The following is a 16,225-nucleotide window of genomic DNA, read 5'->3' as shown; positions in this document are numbered from 1 at the left end:
GAGACAGTAAACAAAAGTGTGATTGATGTTATGGAATGGAAAGTCTCTCCTATCAGGAACTGAAGTTCACACTGAACCTCACAGATGTTTAGGAGCAGGAAGTGGTTGATAGGCAGTGGGGCAGGGAGCAGCAGTATAAACAGAGAGAACAGGTGTGTTAAGAATCAAAAGAAAATAAGCATAATACACTAGACAAAATTTTAAGAGTTCAGGAGGTTGTAACATGCAGTGCGAGTGCCAAAGTGGGTAAGAGATGAGGCTACAAAAGCATGAAGGAGCCAGACTAGGGAGGTCCTGACTAATCTTACTAAAGACTTTGAACTTTATCCTGAGAACAGTGGAACTCATTTAAAAGTTTCAAGTAGGAATGACATGCTCACACTTACATTTTATTGAGAGTGGACAATGGAATGAAGGGAAGCAGGCTGGATGCAAGGTGACCAGGCTAAGGGTTGCAACGGCAGTCTAACCAAGAGGTAATGGCAGCCTGGAGAGGATCGTGGAGTGAAAGAGCGGAAGTTGCTATGGTACTATTTTCCTGCCTGACTGCATGTGCAGATGAGAGGAGAGAGGAGGCAATGAAGGCTCCCAGGTACTAGGCTTCAGGAAGTGAGTAGAAGGTTGTCCTTACTAAGACAGAAGGCTCTCACCACCCTAACTGATAGAAGTGACTCACTGTACCTAAACTGTTTGTAAAAACAATGTGGTTTATGCTCAACATATGTTTTCTTCCTGGGAGTCTGTATTTTGGTACATGCTAGACAGAGAGTGAATACATGATCACCCTCCACTAAAAACTTGAAGGCCTGGGTCTCTAATGAGCATCCCTGGAAGATAACAAGTGACACTTTCACCAGTGTTGCCACATGTGTTAAGGGATGTAAGTGTTCCCTGTATAACTCCAAGGAAACTTGCACCTGGCTTTCTCCGGACTTTGCCCCATGCTGATTTTGCTCTGTATCCTTTCATTATGATGAATCACAGCTGTGAGCACATCTATATGCTGAGACCTCCCAGCAAATCATCAAACCTGGGGATGGTCTTGGGGACCTGCAACATCAGCTGGCATCAGACGTGGCATTTGCTAGAATGACCCCGACTCACTGAAATACAGTGCAAGCACTGTTTGAGAAAGGAAGGGTAAGGGGCAGGGTATGCCGGATCTTCGGTGCCCCAGTGGTTACTGTCACCCATGATACTCAGAGTTGCGCTGCCCTCTGTCATGAGAGGTCAAAGTTACCTGTGGAATTTGAGAATGACAGATCCAACTCCAGGAGAGTGGGCTCCCTCGATTCCCCACCTGCTCTGGGCCATGCTGGCTAAAGTGATGACGCCTTTGGGTTTTGTTCTTTCCTCCAGGTAGAAGGAGAAAGGACCTCAAATTCCCAAAGATGAATGGGTCAAATTGTTAAAACTCCCAACTGCTCTTTCCTACAAGTAGGGTGAAGGGTAGTGGTGAGGGGAAGGGAGTTAAATCACCTTCCAGGGCTGGAATAAAATTTTATTCCAGAAAAAATGGGAGGGAGGTAATCTTCCAGCAGTTTTTTTGGGCCTAGCTGCTGCGGTAGCTGCCTCCACTCCCCTTCCTCCCCTGCATTCCAGCCTGACCTTTGCTGGCAGCTGTGATGTTAACACTGCAAATACTAAAGTTACCTTGAGGAGTTAAGTAAATTTGAAATGAGGGGAAAAAAATAAAAAGGAATTTTTTTAGTGGCTCTGTATTTTGCGGCTATCACATTTGAATGTATGGTAAAAATGGATGTAAAACATGAAATGCTTGTAATTCCATATGCCAGAGGAATTATCCTGATCGGGGAAGCTGCATAAAAATTATGTGCACAGGGGACACATTTTCCATGCAAAAGTTTTGCTGCTTGTCGGCAGGCTGAAATTGAAACTCTCTGAATATTGGAAGAAGATCAAATTTCTGTAACTGATAAGTTTTGCTACTGAGAAGAAGCCGAGTTTGCCACCCCAAAATATGTCACTGTGAGATACTGGTTATTTTAAACTGGTTATTTTTAAGAAACAAAAGACTCAAGAAGAGCCTTTTATCTCCCACCCCCAACCACTGCCTGCCTAAAGGAATTCAGATTAAAAAACCACGTGCCAGGAAGGGAGATCACCTTAGTGTAACCTGAACTCAGTATGGCAGACAGGGAGAAGCCTAGCAAAGTCTGTTACATTCCCCCACCGTGTCCCGTTGTTTCTGGGTGGCCGTGCAAAAATTTGTTCACCAAATATTTGCTCCTTCCCACCTACCTGTGAATTGCCCATCTTCCCTTCGAAGTTCAAACCACTACCCCAGGCCCCCTTCTCCTTAGCTCAAAATGGCATCTAAGCCTCAAATGTCCTGTTGGTCCACTGGTGTCACATTCATATGGAGCCCCAGTATGTACACAAAATCTGTCTCATGTCAATTTGATTATTAGACCATCCAGAAGAACAATGAGGAAAAAGATGGAAAATTTCCATTCCTCTACACTATGGATAGAGACTTTTACTTGTTGGAGCCTTGGGCAAGAGGGAGACATTAAGAAAGAGAGGTGATCCACAAGTGGAGGTATACTTTTGAAGTTCTAAAAGGCAGATTTTAGTTTGCTAAGGAATGCCCATCAAAGCAGAGGTCTGGCTCTTAGAGACTGATTTGCATGTCTGTGAGTGGGTCAACTTGAACTCAAACGAGACAGATAAGATGAAAGGGGTGGAGAAAAGGCTTGCTGATACTTGGACTTTCTGGCCCTGCAGCATCTGGCCTTTGCTGCTCCAATAGAAAAGCCTCTGGCTTTTCAAAAATCCTGAACTTACACATCCTAACTGCCTGGGTTTGACTCTAAGCCACAAACCAATACAGTCTGGTCTAGGCTTCCGGTCTCGGCATGAGCTGTGCTGAACTTTAGGCAGGCCTTGGCTCCAAAAACAGAACGCAGACACTGACCTTTGCACATGAGGTCACCTCCCTGTGGGGCCCTGCACTGTGAGGAAATCATGAATGCTTGGCTAACTGTCCGAGTCACATACAAATCCCACAGGCAAGGGCTTGCTCTTTGATCGGACCATTTGAAATCAAGCTGCTGACTAGTGGCATGTTTTCAGAGACTGACTTAATTTGTGACCACAGCCCAAAGCTGCAAGTTCGGAGAGGAACCCACACAGAGACCGTGACCCTGCACTCACTGCTGAGAGGTCATAAAGACTCCCGTCCCCTGCCTCCTACCCAACATGTCTCACTGCGGGTGAATCCTTATGTCTGGTTCTCCTGACTCAGTGCTGGTTGTAACAAGGGACTGATTACTTGACCCCCCCTTCCATCACCTTCCTCCTAGTGCACACCCTTAGCGCAATCTAATTATTCAGCGCCGCTCTCCTCAGCAAGGGGTTGGCCTTTCCTAGGCTGCTCACTGGGTAAGAGGAAGGAGGCTATGGAAATCCATTTTGAAATTTTCTGAAAATTCAGGATTGTCCTGAGCAATTCCTGAACATGATATCTTTCTAGTTCAGTCGTATAAAAGTGTTTTCCTATGACGATGTTTTGTCCCTCTTGCACACAACCCCTCCAGATGAAAGGTCTGGATGGGAGTAAGGGATGATTGAAAAAAATAAATTATGATTACTGAATGGAACACCAATTTTGTAACAACCAAGGACAATAAATCTATACCCCTGCACCTGGAGAGGCACAAGGGAAGGAAGACAGTATTATGATCTTCGTTTTTCAAAACATTTTCTGGGAAGGTCTCACTTTTCCTAAGGGAAAGCTCTCTGTGTCCCTTCCAGGCTGCTGAGAGCGCTCTGCCTTCCGGCTGCGGGGCCTGTGATCGGTGTGACAGGAATGACTACGAGGCGGCAGCAGGAGGCGGCCCACACCCGCACTTTCCAAGCAGAAAACCTCCACGTGCTGTCCACCCTCATGAGGTGGAAGAGCTGGGATCACGGACAACACAACCGTCTGGAACTGTCTGGGAGTCCCTCCGAATCTAAGGACTGAACTAAACTGTTAGGACTGGAAACTCTAGGGTAAGACGCGCATGGTGGGCGTCCAGCTTGGGGTGCCCCAATGACTGCAAATTGTTTCTGCGGTTGCCACATGTGCCCTCTGGGGCAGTTATCCTGTGTGTGTACCCTGACTGCCATGACTGCCTCAGCCCTGGAGGGCTTTCCATCAGCTTTAACTTACTGGCCAGAGTTGTGCTAGGCCTGAACTGTTGCGTAGGGTCAGATAAAAAAGGTTAATACAGAAACTTAAAAAGAAAGCCATCTTTATGATTAATGGGATTTGTTAACTGGCTACATCCAGGGCCTGTGAAGGGCATAACTGATATCAATACTGCAGGTTGGTCTTGCTCTACTGTCTGGGTCTTACTGATGATAACTTTGCTGTAAAGACAACTTGGCCAACGACCACAGATTGTGCAGAGGAGAGTTAATGCAGCAGGCCTAAACATCCATCCTTGAAAAGGCCTGCTTACAAGGTTGGCTCTTGACTGGTATCTGGGAACTTAGATTTCCAAAGGGTTCCTGATACCCCAAATGTTAACAGTGGCTCACCCCAATTATACAAAAAATATGGTGTATGTTGAATGCCTGCTTTCCTTCTAGGAGTCTGGCAATAGGTATGCGATCACTGTATCTTTGAAAATATTAGTTAAGTGTGTTAGTGGGTATGATCTGATTCCTGTGAGTCCCATTTGTCAATCTGAACTTCGTGTTATCTTACCTGTAATATTTAATTTGAACTGTTAGAGTCAGTATGAATGATACATTTCTTAACCCTATCCACCAAAAAGGTCCAGTAGTAATGACAACTCAGCTGCAATGCATATCCCTGGTGCCCAGATTATACTATCTAAATACAGCTTCCCACTAAAAGCAACCTGGGTTCCTTGGAGAAATGGCTGAGATTCATTTCTGGGTCAGGAAATGTGTAAGATGAATTTGGGACAACTTGTCCTGCCTAGAAAGAGAAGGTTTACTCATAATTAGTAAAAGAACAAAGGACTGACCTTAAAGGGACTCTCAATGGCCCCAAATGGGATAATGTGAGCAATAAATGGGAATGATTGTAATAGAATGAAGCGTAAGTATGTAAAACCCATGGATTTGCAATGATGCTTGAAAGCAAAGCAAAAAAAAAAAACCAGCCAACAAACAAAAACACACTCACTGGTCTCCTTCAGTGGTTGCTAGGAAACCAAATTATTTGAAAATATTTCAAGGAAAAGAATTAAACATTTTCCTGCTTCCTTGTATTGACCATATTTCAGAGTAACTAAATAGCTGATGAGGGAAAGTTCTCTATAAAATAATCCCAGGCAATAAATGCAGGAGAAATGATAAATTAGAAAGTTATCACCTTGCAACTCCTAACGAACTAATGGATCCAGACAATAAAACAGTTCCCAGGATCTCTAGGTGAAAAGTCAGTGAGGAACTTTTGAGTGGCGGGACCAGGCTGACACCACACAATCTCACCGACCACTCTCCAGATGTGGGGCAATCAGACACTGTACGCCTCCCAATGCAATGTAGTAAGAAATGGAAATGACTCTCTATGAAATAATATTAACTAAAAAAATCTACCTAGGCCCCTCGGGCTAACTTCTAATTTATAGACTAGACAGCAAAGTGCAACAAGTTAAACAACATTTCAAGGATATGACCAGATCCAGAAACTGGGAAGCTGATAGCACAAAAGTCATTTTTTCTTTAACAAATAAAATGACACAAATAAGGGAGAGGGAACTGTCACAGATTAAGAGAAACCAAAGACCTAAGCATGGATACTAATTCAAACAAACCAATTCTAAAAATACATTTGAAATAATTGGGAAAACTGAACAGAACTTGGGTATTGGGAGATAAAGGAATAACAGCTAGTTTTGTGGGTGTTATAATACTATTGTGGTTCTGATGAAAAATATTATTTTTAGATATACACATATAAGTAAAATAATATGTGGAATTTGCTTTAAAATACTCTAGGAGAGGGGAAAGACAGAGGAAACGTGTGGGGTGCTAAAAATGAGAAGAGAACAAGAGCGCTGAAGCTGGGTGATGGTGGTGACAAGGAGGGGTCATTACACCCTCACTTTTGTACCTTTGGAAATCTCTCTGATAAAAAATAAAAAGGAACAGCCCCTGGGACAACTTCAAGTTCACCAACATTTGCACCATGGGAGTGCCAGAAGGAGAAGAGAGAGCAAGGAACTGAAAACTTATGTAAAAAAATGATGATGAAAAACTTCCCTAACCTGGTGAAGGAAATACACATACAAGTCCAGGAAGTGCGGAGAGCCCCAAACAAGATGAACCCAAAGAGGCCCACACCAAGACACATCTTAATGAAAATGCCAAAGGTTAAAAACAAAGAGAGCATCTTAAAAACAGCAAGAGAAAAGCAGTTAGTTACCTACAAGGAAGCTCCGATAAGATTATCAGCTGATTTGTCAACAGAAACTTTGCAAGCCTGTAGGAATAGGCAAGAAATATTCAAAGTGATGAAAAGCAAGGACCTACACAACAAAGCTTACTCTACCCAGCAAAGCTATCATTTAGAATCGAAGGACATATAAAAAGCTTACTAGCCCTGGCTGGTGTGGCTCAGTGGATTGAGCACTGGCCTGTGAAACAAAAGGTCACCAGTTTGATTCCCTGTCAGGGCACATGCCTGGATTGCAGGCCAGGTGCCCACTTAGGGGCATGTGAGAAGCAACCAACTGATGTTTTTTTCACACATCAATGTTTCTCTTCCTCTTTCTTCCTTACTTTCCCTCTCTCTGAAAATAGATTTAAAAAAAAAAAACAGGTTTCCCAGACAAGAACAAGCTAAGGGAGTTCATCACCACCAAACCTGTATTACATAAAATCTCTTCTTTAGAAGAAAAAATATATATAAATAATAAAATGGCAATAAATACATATCTATCAAGAATTGAATCTAAAAAATACACACACCCCCCACCTCCACACCCACATACATACATACACACAAGTAGAACAGAAACAGACTCACAGAGAACATTTTGATGGTTGCCGGATGGGAAGAGGGTTAGGAGAATGGGTAAAAAAGTGGAAAAGATTAAGAAGTACAGATTGGTGGTTAGAGAACAGTCACAGGGATGTAAAGTACAATATAGAGAATATAGTCAATAATATTCTAGTAACTATGTATGGTATCAGGTGGGTAGGATATTTATCAGGACAATCACTTAGCAAGTTATATAATGCCCAATTACTAGGTTGTACACCTGAAACTAATATTATCAACTGTAATTGGAAAAAAAATATTTAAAGTAAAATAAATAAAAAGGAATGAATTAAACGCTAATAGTTGGCCCAAGTTAAAAAAATGGTATTATAGGATTGGCCTAGGTGCAGGAAGAAAAGGTAGTTTCAAAGGAAGTAAACAGAATTACTTTTCTGAAGAAAAGTTTAGCAATATGTATCAATATCTTTTAAAATTTTATATTCAGTCCAGATAATTCACTTTTAAGAACCAATTCACAAGAAATTTTCATGGATGTGCACTAAGATACATCTAAAATGATCTCCCAGTCATAAAAAAAAAGTAACCTATTTCAAAGTTACTTTATTTACACATAAAAATATTTTATAGCCATTAACCATCAAATTGTAAAAGAATACTAAATGATGTAGGAAAATAGTCAAGATAAACTATTACATGCAAAAATGCAGGCAGTAAAATAGTATATACATTTTGACCCAATTTAGTCTTAAAACCATACATCTAGAAAAAAGCCAGAAAGAATAAGTAATTCTTCATGATGTTAATAGCTGTTATTTCTAGTTGATGGGGTTCAGGTACTTCTAATTTTTTTACTGGTTTTTCTATTCATACATATGTATGGAATATTTGTAATAACAAAATATATTTTTAAAAGGTAAAATCTCAATCGAGTCCTCAGAGTGGCTAACAATGGAATAATAAGTGGGTATAGTGGTGACCTTTGAACTAAATGACAGAAGGGTGGTAAAACAGGGCAGAGTCGACACATTAATAATTAATACCTTAAAGGATAGGTATTTAGCACACTCTATTGTGAAAAATATCATGTTTTAAATTTAAAAATAGAGGGTATCAAGGTGAAAGTCAGAAGAGCATTAAAGTTTATGTAAGCTTAAGTGGAGAAGGATAAACAAGTTACCTGAGAGAACTGAAAAGGTTACTGCAGTAAAAATCCTAATACAATTCTGAAAATAACCAAAGTATTTTCAAAGCTTGTGAGATAATCCTTTTTGAGTTTCTTGTGTGTAACACTCTGACAGATTACTACTAACTGGGGTCCAAAAAGAAATGTTAGAATATTAATATAATGTAAGTGCAATTTTGACTGTTGAATTTGGCATATGTAAGTGGGTCAAATCTGTTAAGTGAGTAACACTGATATATTAAAATCTAGAAAATCCTATAAAACTACCACATTTTGCCATGTATAATGTGCACTTTTTTGCCCAAATTTTTGAGGGAAAAATAAGGATGCGCATTATACATGGGTAGTACTAATTTCGTATCTATATAAATGTTTTTAATTCTTTTATTTATGCTTGTGTGTTAAAAGTGTAACTCTAGGATGCAATAACGATATCTGTGTGCAAAATAATACCCTGGAATATGATAATCGGTTTTGCTCCTAAATATAAATAAATAAATAATTGAATTAAAAAATTAAAATATTTTTTTCCTGAAAGTCTGTACCAAAAGCATGGGTGCACATTATACACGGCAAAATATGGTACATTCTACACATATGTTGTCAATAATCAGAAAAACCAGACTTCTGTATCTTTTATACTAGCTTTAAAATTTCAGTTGTCTCCTTCCTAAATCAGGCAAAAGCAAAGAAAACGTCCACACTACCTGGTTTCCGTACTTTTGTCGGTTCTTCATAATCCTTGTTTTCTGGATTTGAAGGTTCTAGAAAGCTGCTTTCTTCTGTGACGCTTTCCCCTTCTTGGCTCCTGAGGCTCTCTTCCTCCTCTTGAATAGGTGATTCCAATTCTGATTCTTCTGAATCAAGAAATATCTGACCAGCCACTACTCTGCCTCCTGTGCTGTGGTCCTTTACTGACTCATCTGGTGGCAAAGAAGTCTGAGAATAGAAAGTATTTTTAGCGATCAATGGTACCAAAACTCATTTCAATCTAATTTGACCATTACTTTTATAATCCAGATATATCTCCTTCAGCTCCCTTAATGTGCCATGCTCACTGATCTCTATAGGCTTTCGTAAGTGTCTGCCACATTGTCTCCATCACCTGCCTAATACCTATTCTTCCTTTGAATTTCCACTTAGATTGCTTCCCCCAGGAAGCCCTTCTTAATTCCTGGAATCTGGGTTAGGGTCTTCCCCTACATGCCTCTAACATATCTTACACTTTCCTTTATGGCAGCCCTGTGCTCCAACTTCCTGTTTCTCATCTACAATAGATTCCCTCTAATCTAGAGATCAGGGGATCATAACTGACTGGTCTCCTTGAATACATAATAATCAGCCTTATCCATTCAATCAACCAATTTAAGTACAGAACTCAACAGATTTTTTTAAAAAACTGATGTAAGTAAAAATAAGTATGGCAGAGGTTCAGTCTTCAAAATTAAAAAACCTAAAAACTAAAAAAATAGGAATAAAACCAATCTCTCTTTAGGCAACAGGAGCTTTTAAGCTCTTACACATACACATCCACATCCACAGAACATTCAAGTATAACTTAAACCTAATAACCAACACTCTTGATGAAAATGTTTATTTTCTCTCCCGTAGGTCAGTGATTTTTTTCTTTCTGAAGAGTTAGAACTAATATCGATACCAGCTATTTTTTTCTTTTTAAAAATCAAATTCTGTTGCTCAAAAGATGTAGATTTCATATCCTTTGTTTTAAATCAGGCATCAAATATGAGTCAATGCAAATTTTAGTACACACCTTGGAATCTAAGGATTCATCCTGGCTGCCTTCTTCATCTGTAAAGAAATTTTAAGACAATTTCATATTTCTTGTTGGGAAATCACGGGTATTATTAAAGGCAAGCACTTAATAAATACAACAAATAATAGACACTAAATAAATAAATCTAGAATTATCTAAAACTGGATGTATTCAGCAACTGTTTAGAAAAGATTAAGTGGAAAGTGGGTTGGGGTGGTAGTTTTTCCTCTTTTTCCAGGAAAGACATTAGCTTTATCTGTTACACAAGTGGGAAGACCAACAACTCCTACACCAAAACCAGATACTTCAGATACCACCAAATTCTTCTGTATATATTTAGTCTACTACTGAGGATGAGTTATTCAATTTATAAAAATAAATCTCTGATCTTGTGGCTCAGGATTCTACCTATTCTTTTCTTCAGCTCAGAATCTGTTAGTGCTGATTAGCACTTTATTGTTCATTAAGACTACTAAAGACAGACGCTAAGAATCATTATTATTTGACAGCAGAGTTGTGTGAGGTGTGCTATTTTACTGGAGAGCGAGATACAAGTAAAAAGTAGCATCCTACTATTATGTACTCATTCACAAAAGATGTTTATTTAGCTTATATTAAACAGTGAATCCAGACACTAATTATGCCTTTCTTCCAAATTCCTATCTGCTGTCTTGGCTTTGTCTGATTATATTAATTTTTCTTCTATTTTTCTTTCTGTGTTGTCCTTGCTACTACTTCTATTCTGGTCCCCTGTTATTCTTTTTCTTGTTCTTATATAAGAACATCAACAACCCAATGTCCACATGCAAATGTTTGCTCTTTGTGTTCCTGGCCAGTTAGAAACAGTCAGATGATCCCTAAGTTTCCTTCTTACTCTTAGAATTACCAAGTTTTAGATAGGAGGAGCTTCCATTTTGCCTGTTCCATAAATTATGTGAGAAATTAACCAGTAGACGAACTATTAAGACCATGCGATTTTTACTAGAAAATTTCTTTACTTCATATATGGTCATATCCTGAATATTATTCATAACTTCTAACTCTCTAAAGCATAACAAAAACATGTTTTGGAATTTGTATTATCACAATACTGAGCTAACTTTAAGAAGTATAACCAACTCAAAGTTATGTGAAAAACACACAGGTCTGTTTCACAGCATTTGTTTCTTTTGAATATTTGAAAAAAAGCCTACTAGTAAGGTTTTGTCATATACAGAAGTGCTGTCAATTGAAAAAAATTTAAATTGTAGGTACTTTCACATTCTTTATTTTTAGATTACCTTCAAATATGTTTTATTTCTGGTGGGTGGGGAAGAGGAGGGTATAGCATGTATTAATCCATAGTGCCCATACATTTAGGTAGTGATGTCAATTAATTAATAATCATCCTTCAAGCTAACTTCTTCACAAGTATCACCCAAAGGCCAAGTTTTAACATATGGTTCAAATTTCTTTCTCAAAATATCTTTGAATAAAGGGGAAAATATTCATCTTATTATATTGAAGTTGTATGTGTGGATATATTTAATTAATCACAAACATTAACTAGTTAATATATCAAGAACAGACATTAAATATGCAAATATACATGGTATATCCCAATACCAAAACTTTGGATTATTTGAAACTCTTAAGTCATTAAATCATTAAGTTTAGTACCTTGTCACAACATGTCATATATGTAGCTAATCAGTAAATAATATAGATGCCTATAAATAAATTTTAAGACATGTACATTTGAGACACTACAAGCTGTTAGATATTAATGTGTTTTTGAACTCCAAGAGTCACAGGAGCTTCTGACATCAGGGTTATTTCGTGTGAATTGCATCATGCTTCTTTCTCTCTCTTCTCTCTTCACAAACTAGGAATAGATACTAAGGTTACTGGTAAATAAGAGAATTTTTTCTCATTTACTAAAGTGGGAGAAGCTACTCCAGATGGTAGTCTTAAAACATAAGCTATTTTCTCTTTCAAACTGATGTATCTATTCCCATTAACACACTTACAGAAGTTGCTTATAACTTAGAAAATTCTGCTCTGTATAAGTCAATAAGGATTAAACACACTGAAGTTATGCATAAATAAGAAGAAAATAGTAAGGCTTTAATCAGAACACAGACATCAAGCAACAAGAAAAATGCAAAAGGATTCAATGAGGAGTTACGGATTTCTCACTCAACAGTATTATACCCAAAATATAATGGTTTGCATTACTTCATAAACGCACACCTTCCTTTGAAAAATATTAATTTTCATTTTAACTTTATCAGATAACAAAACTGCAAAGTACCAGGGACAGTCTCTCAGGAAAAAAGTAATTATTACAAATTCATTTCCCAACTCATCATGTAAATTACACTGATACACCTTCAAATACAGAGAGTCTTAAGAGTTTGGTGCAAAGTAACATCCTGTCTTCTGCTTTGACATTGAACCTCTAAGATCCTAGGATACTCCTGATTCTTAATTACTGCAAATCCAAAGGCTGGAGAGCTGGGTTCAAAACCTGCCTTCATTATATATTAATTTTATACATGTGGTTCAATATCGCAAACTTGCTCAGCCTCCTATTCCTCATTGGGTCAGAAAGGAATAATACCATCTGCCCTGTTGACTCACAATGTTTTGAGGAACAAAAGGACAATGAAACTAAACATTTCTGCGATCTGAAATTTACTTCTGAATATATGGTATTAACATAATTATTATTTGAAATACCTAGCAGTGGACCTAATTTATAAGACTCTGCAACACTGTTTGGCACATACAGCGAAAAGTAAACCATTTGCTTGTTCCTGCTGAAAATAAGAAAAACATATATTTCTAAGTGATAAAAGTTAAAGTATTTCCCACTGTTATCTTGAGAAAATGAAGGAGGAATATCTTTTTAAAAATCTTTACATTTACTTATTCACAGAGAAAACATTTTCAATAAAAGTATCATTTTTTTCCATGCCTCTAAAACAAGAAATTAAATAACAGCTACAAATGGTGACAGGATCAAAATTCTCTTTGTTGGCTGATCATCATATTCCACCTGCTAATAAATGCAACTTACTCTGGGTAACCATTAACATTCAAACTTTAAGTCAACACAAAATTATAATCCAAACCCAGATATTTAAATAGGAGCAAATCTTTAAATCTAAACTAAAAAGGAGCCCATATAAATAAGCAACTTTATGAATAAAAAAATCAACTGAAAATCCACATACTCAATTTATAAAACTTTATCTCACATAAGTGTTTTATGATGTTTGCATTTCATGTGAGCACAGCACTGTCTTTATTACCTGTCAGTCTCCACATCTATTATTATTTAGTTCTGGCTAAAAAAAGTTTTTGCCTCAAAACTGAGAAATGTTTTGGCACAATTTAACTAGGATGGAAATCACAGGGGACACTCTTGAGCTTATTCCTCTGCTTATAGCAACACAACCCAAAGATTTAACACTTCAGTACTAACAGTCTTCCATCATGGCACACTGAGAACCCAACTGTTGATTAGATGACTTCGAGTATCATCTCCATGGACACAAAGCTCAAAGTATAAAAACTCTAGTCCAAGGAAGATGCAGAAAAACATTGGTATGCTTTAACGTTCTTTATATTCTGCAAATTGAATTCAGAGGGCTATATATCATATTCTTTAGCTAGTAGTTCTCACACTTAAGTGTAAAGATTCACTTGCAAAGTCTGTTAAACTACAGACACACTAACCTATTCCTGACATAAAACTGTATTTTTAAGAAATCTCTAAGAGCAATTCTGATGCAAGATGGTCCATGAAGTACCTTATCTGCTACATTCAACAATTTCTTTTCATACTTTCTTTGATCAAATAACTGCTAGCAATGCTTCAAGAGTCATGTCAAGTTTTAAAGATTTGGTCATGAACGCAAACTATCACTGAAAGGGGAGGCAGGGGAGCCTGACCTCAAACTATGACGGTGGCTGTGAAGTAACTAGTATACGCTTGTTGCTTCTGCAATGGTATCTCAAACCACATTATGGATAGAATTTTAGGTTTAGACCTCTTATTTTAGAAGCAGAATGACGTTATGGCATTGACTTACAACTAGGACAGATAATCTGGGGATTCAAATAACCATCTGGGAAATTTTCTGATGGAAAAAAAGTTGACATTTATACCATGCCTGTTCTAAAAAAATTTAAAGCCACAGAACAGATGTCTTGTTAACAGAAAGTGATTAAAATTCAAAAGCTTTATTGTACCAATTGTTTCTTTACCAACAGTTAGAAAAAACACGAAGTTCTTCTTTACCAACAATCTCAAAACAGAAATTTTCAGATGTAAGCAGATTCAAGTATTGAAAAGGAAAAATATTATTTTTAGAACCAGAGTATAAATCAGCTACTTGAAAAATCAATTCAAAAGCCCGTGAATTTCTGTATCTACAAAAAAGTTAAAACTAGCTCCTATCCTTTTAAAATTTATAGGGTCCCTGATTTTCTCACAAATCATAAAATTACTGTCAATACACATGGCACATCGTGACAGAGATAAAAACCACTTTCTTAGGATGCTGACTTCTTCAAGAGGGGGAGGGAACAGACACAATCATTACAAAGGTTCTCCTTATTAATTAGACAAAGAGACTGGGGAACCACCTCAGGTGCTAAGCAAATCAGTGTCAACATCCTGGTTCTCCTGGACCTGGCTCTGCCCAGTGACAGCGCCAGGTGTGTCAATTACCTAATTTTACAAATCCCAAATCCAGGGTTTCAGACCCAACGCAGCACAAAATCTACATCAGAATCGAGGAAGCTCCAGCAGGACTCCCGTGTCCCCGTGGGTCTAAACCAGCTGTGGAATTGACTCCCAAGGAGTCAATTCCTCATTCGCGAGAAGGAGTCGTGCAAAGTTTGTTAAGTGAGAAGAGGTGCTGGCACGGTGACCGCCCCTTCTTTTCCTCCCCGCTCTAGTTCCCTAAACACCCCCTCCAGCTGAGGTCAACAGAAGCCCAAGGAATGACAGCGAGTGAAGGCTGGTGCTAGCTGTGACCAGAGAAGGGTTGAGTCTCCAGGTTGAGCCCCCAAGGCCCTACCCAGGGTGGAGGCCGGAGGGGGCGGTGGCTCCCGACCTCGAGGGGGCGGATACTGACCCGAGGCCGCCGAGGCCGTGCCTAGCAGCACCGCACAGAGCAGCAGCGTCAGCCCGACGCGGACCCGCATCCTGCTCTCGGGGCCGCTGCCACCGCCTGGAGCTGTCGCTTTCGCCTCTGCCACCACCGACTCCGCCGCCACCGCCTAACCGTTGCTCTTCCTGCTCTAGTCTCCTTCCTCCGCCCCTTCCCAGGCCTCCCTGCCCTAGAGCGCAGCCTATCCCCGCCTGCGGCCGCGGGCTCCTCACCCAATCGGCGAGGTACTCCCGCCCACCTCACTGCCCTGCCCCCGGGGTCATGCATTGGCCAATCATTATGCGAGGCACCCACACCGGCTTTCCCGGTTGGACCACGGCGTCACCGACATGGCCCCAGTTAATTGGTAGCTTCTGGGTTCAACCATTCCGGAATCAGAGCGTGATTCCAGGGTTGGGAAGTCACTTAGGACTACGAGTCCCACAATGCACTTTGTGGTCTGCTCTCGTTGTGAGCTTTTGGGAAGCGTAGTCTATAGTGAGGTATGGTTTAAAAGTGCAGGTGGCCGTTTAAAAAAACTTAGGTAACACCTGGGCCGAACACTAATTGAAGTCCTTGAACCTCCGGGCCTTTTTTTTCTTTTTTTTGGAGCCAAAATAAATATTAAGAAACAAACATTGTAAGGTTAAGAGTTTGTAATCTTCCTCTATTTTATTTAGAAAATTTGAATTGGAATAATGATATCAGTGAGTTAAAAATACAACTGGTAGACCGAATTCGAGGTATTTTTTTCTAACTTAGATGAAACAATACCATATACTTGGAAACCAGGATAGAACTTCCTGTCGGTCCTCTTTTCCCTGACAAAAAGAAATGAATCCCACTCATTGCAGATCATTTCAATGCTAGTTTTCATTTTTATGAGGGCCATCAGATAATCATTTAGAAAAATGTGCCAACAGCCTTTGCAAAACCCTTTCAAACACTTGTCCCCATCGGTCTCTTTGTAAGTTACATTGTTCTCTTCTTTATTGACAAGATTCAGGAACCTAGGTTAATGTTTTTGGAAAAAAGGTGACAGTGAGTGCATTGCAGAAACAAATGGTCTTATGCATAAAGTAGCAACTTGAGGCATGCTCCCACTGGGTAGCAGGTCCATAGCTTGGTGTTCCCGC

The 16,225-nt window shown here is 39.2% G+C and overlaps 1 protein-coding gene across 1 annotated transcript in view; it reads right to left on the bottom strand.

The window, feature by feature from the left end:
- SEL1L (SEL1L adaptor subunit of SYVN1 ubiquitin ligase) overlaps window positions 1-15,302 on the bottom strand; it is a 49,221-nt gene extending 33,919 nt beyond the window's left edge. The window contains exons 1-3 of the mRNA XM_054567187.1: window positions 15,075-15,302; window positions 9,943-9,980; window positions 8,879-9,110 (exon numbers count right to left, since the gene is read on the bottom strand). Coding sequence (XP_054423162.1) covers window positions 8,879-9,110; window positions 9,943-9,980; window positions 15,075-15,144 — 340 coding nt within the window. The 5' untranslated portion in view covers window positions 15,145-15,302. The remainder of the gene's footprint in view (window positions 1-8,878; window positions 9,111-9,942; window positions 9,981-15,074) is intronic.
- Window positions 15,303-16,225: the final 923 nt, after the last annotated feature.

This window comes from Pteronotus mesoamericanus, unplaced genomic scaffold, assembly GCF_021234165.1.
Source record: "Pteronotus mesoamericanus isolate MK-2021 breed Mesoamerican mustached bat unplaced genomic scaffold, CSHL_Meso_final contig_182, whole genome shotgun sequence".
NCBI lineage: Eukaryota > Metazoa > Chordata > Mammalia > Chiroptera > Mormoopidae > Pteronotus > Pteronotus mesoamericanus.
The sequence above is the reverse complement of the archived record's forward strand: the minus strand, read 5'-3'. Positions and strand labels throughout refer to the sequence as shown.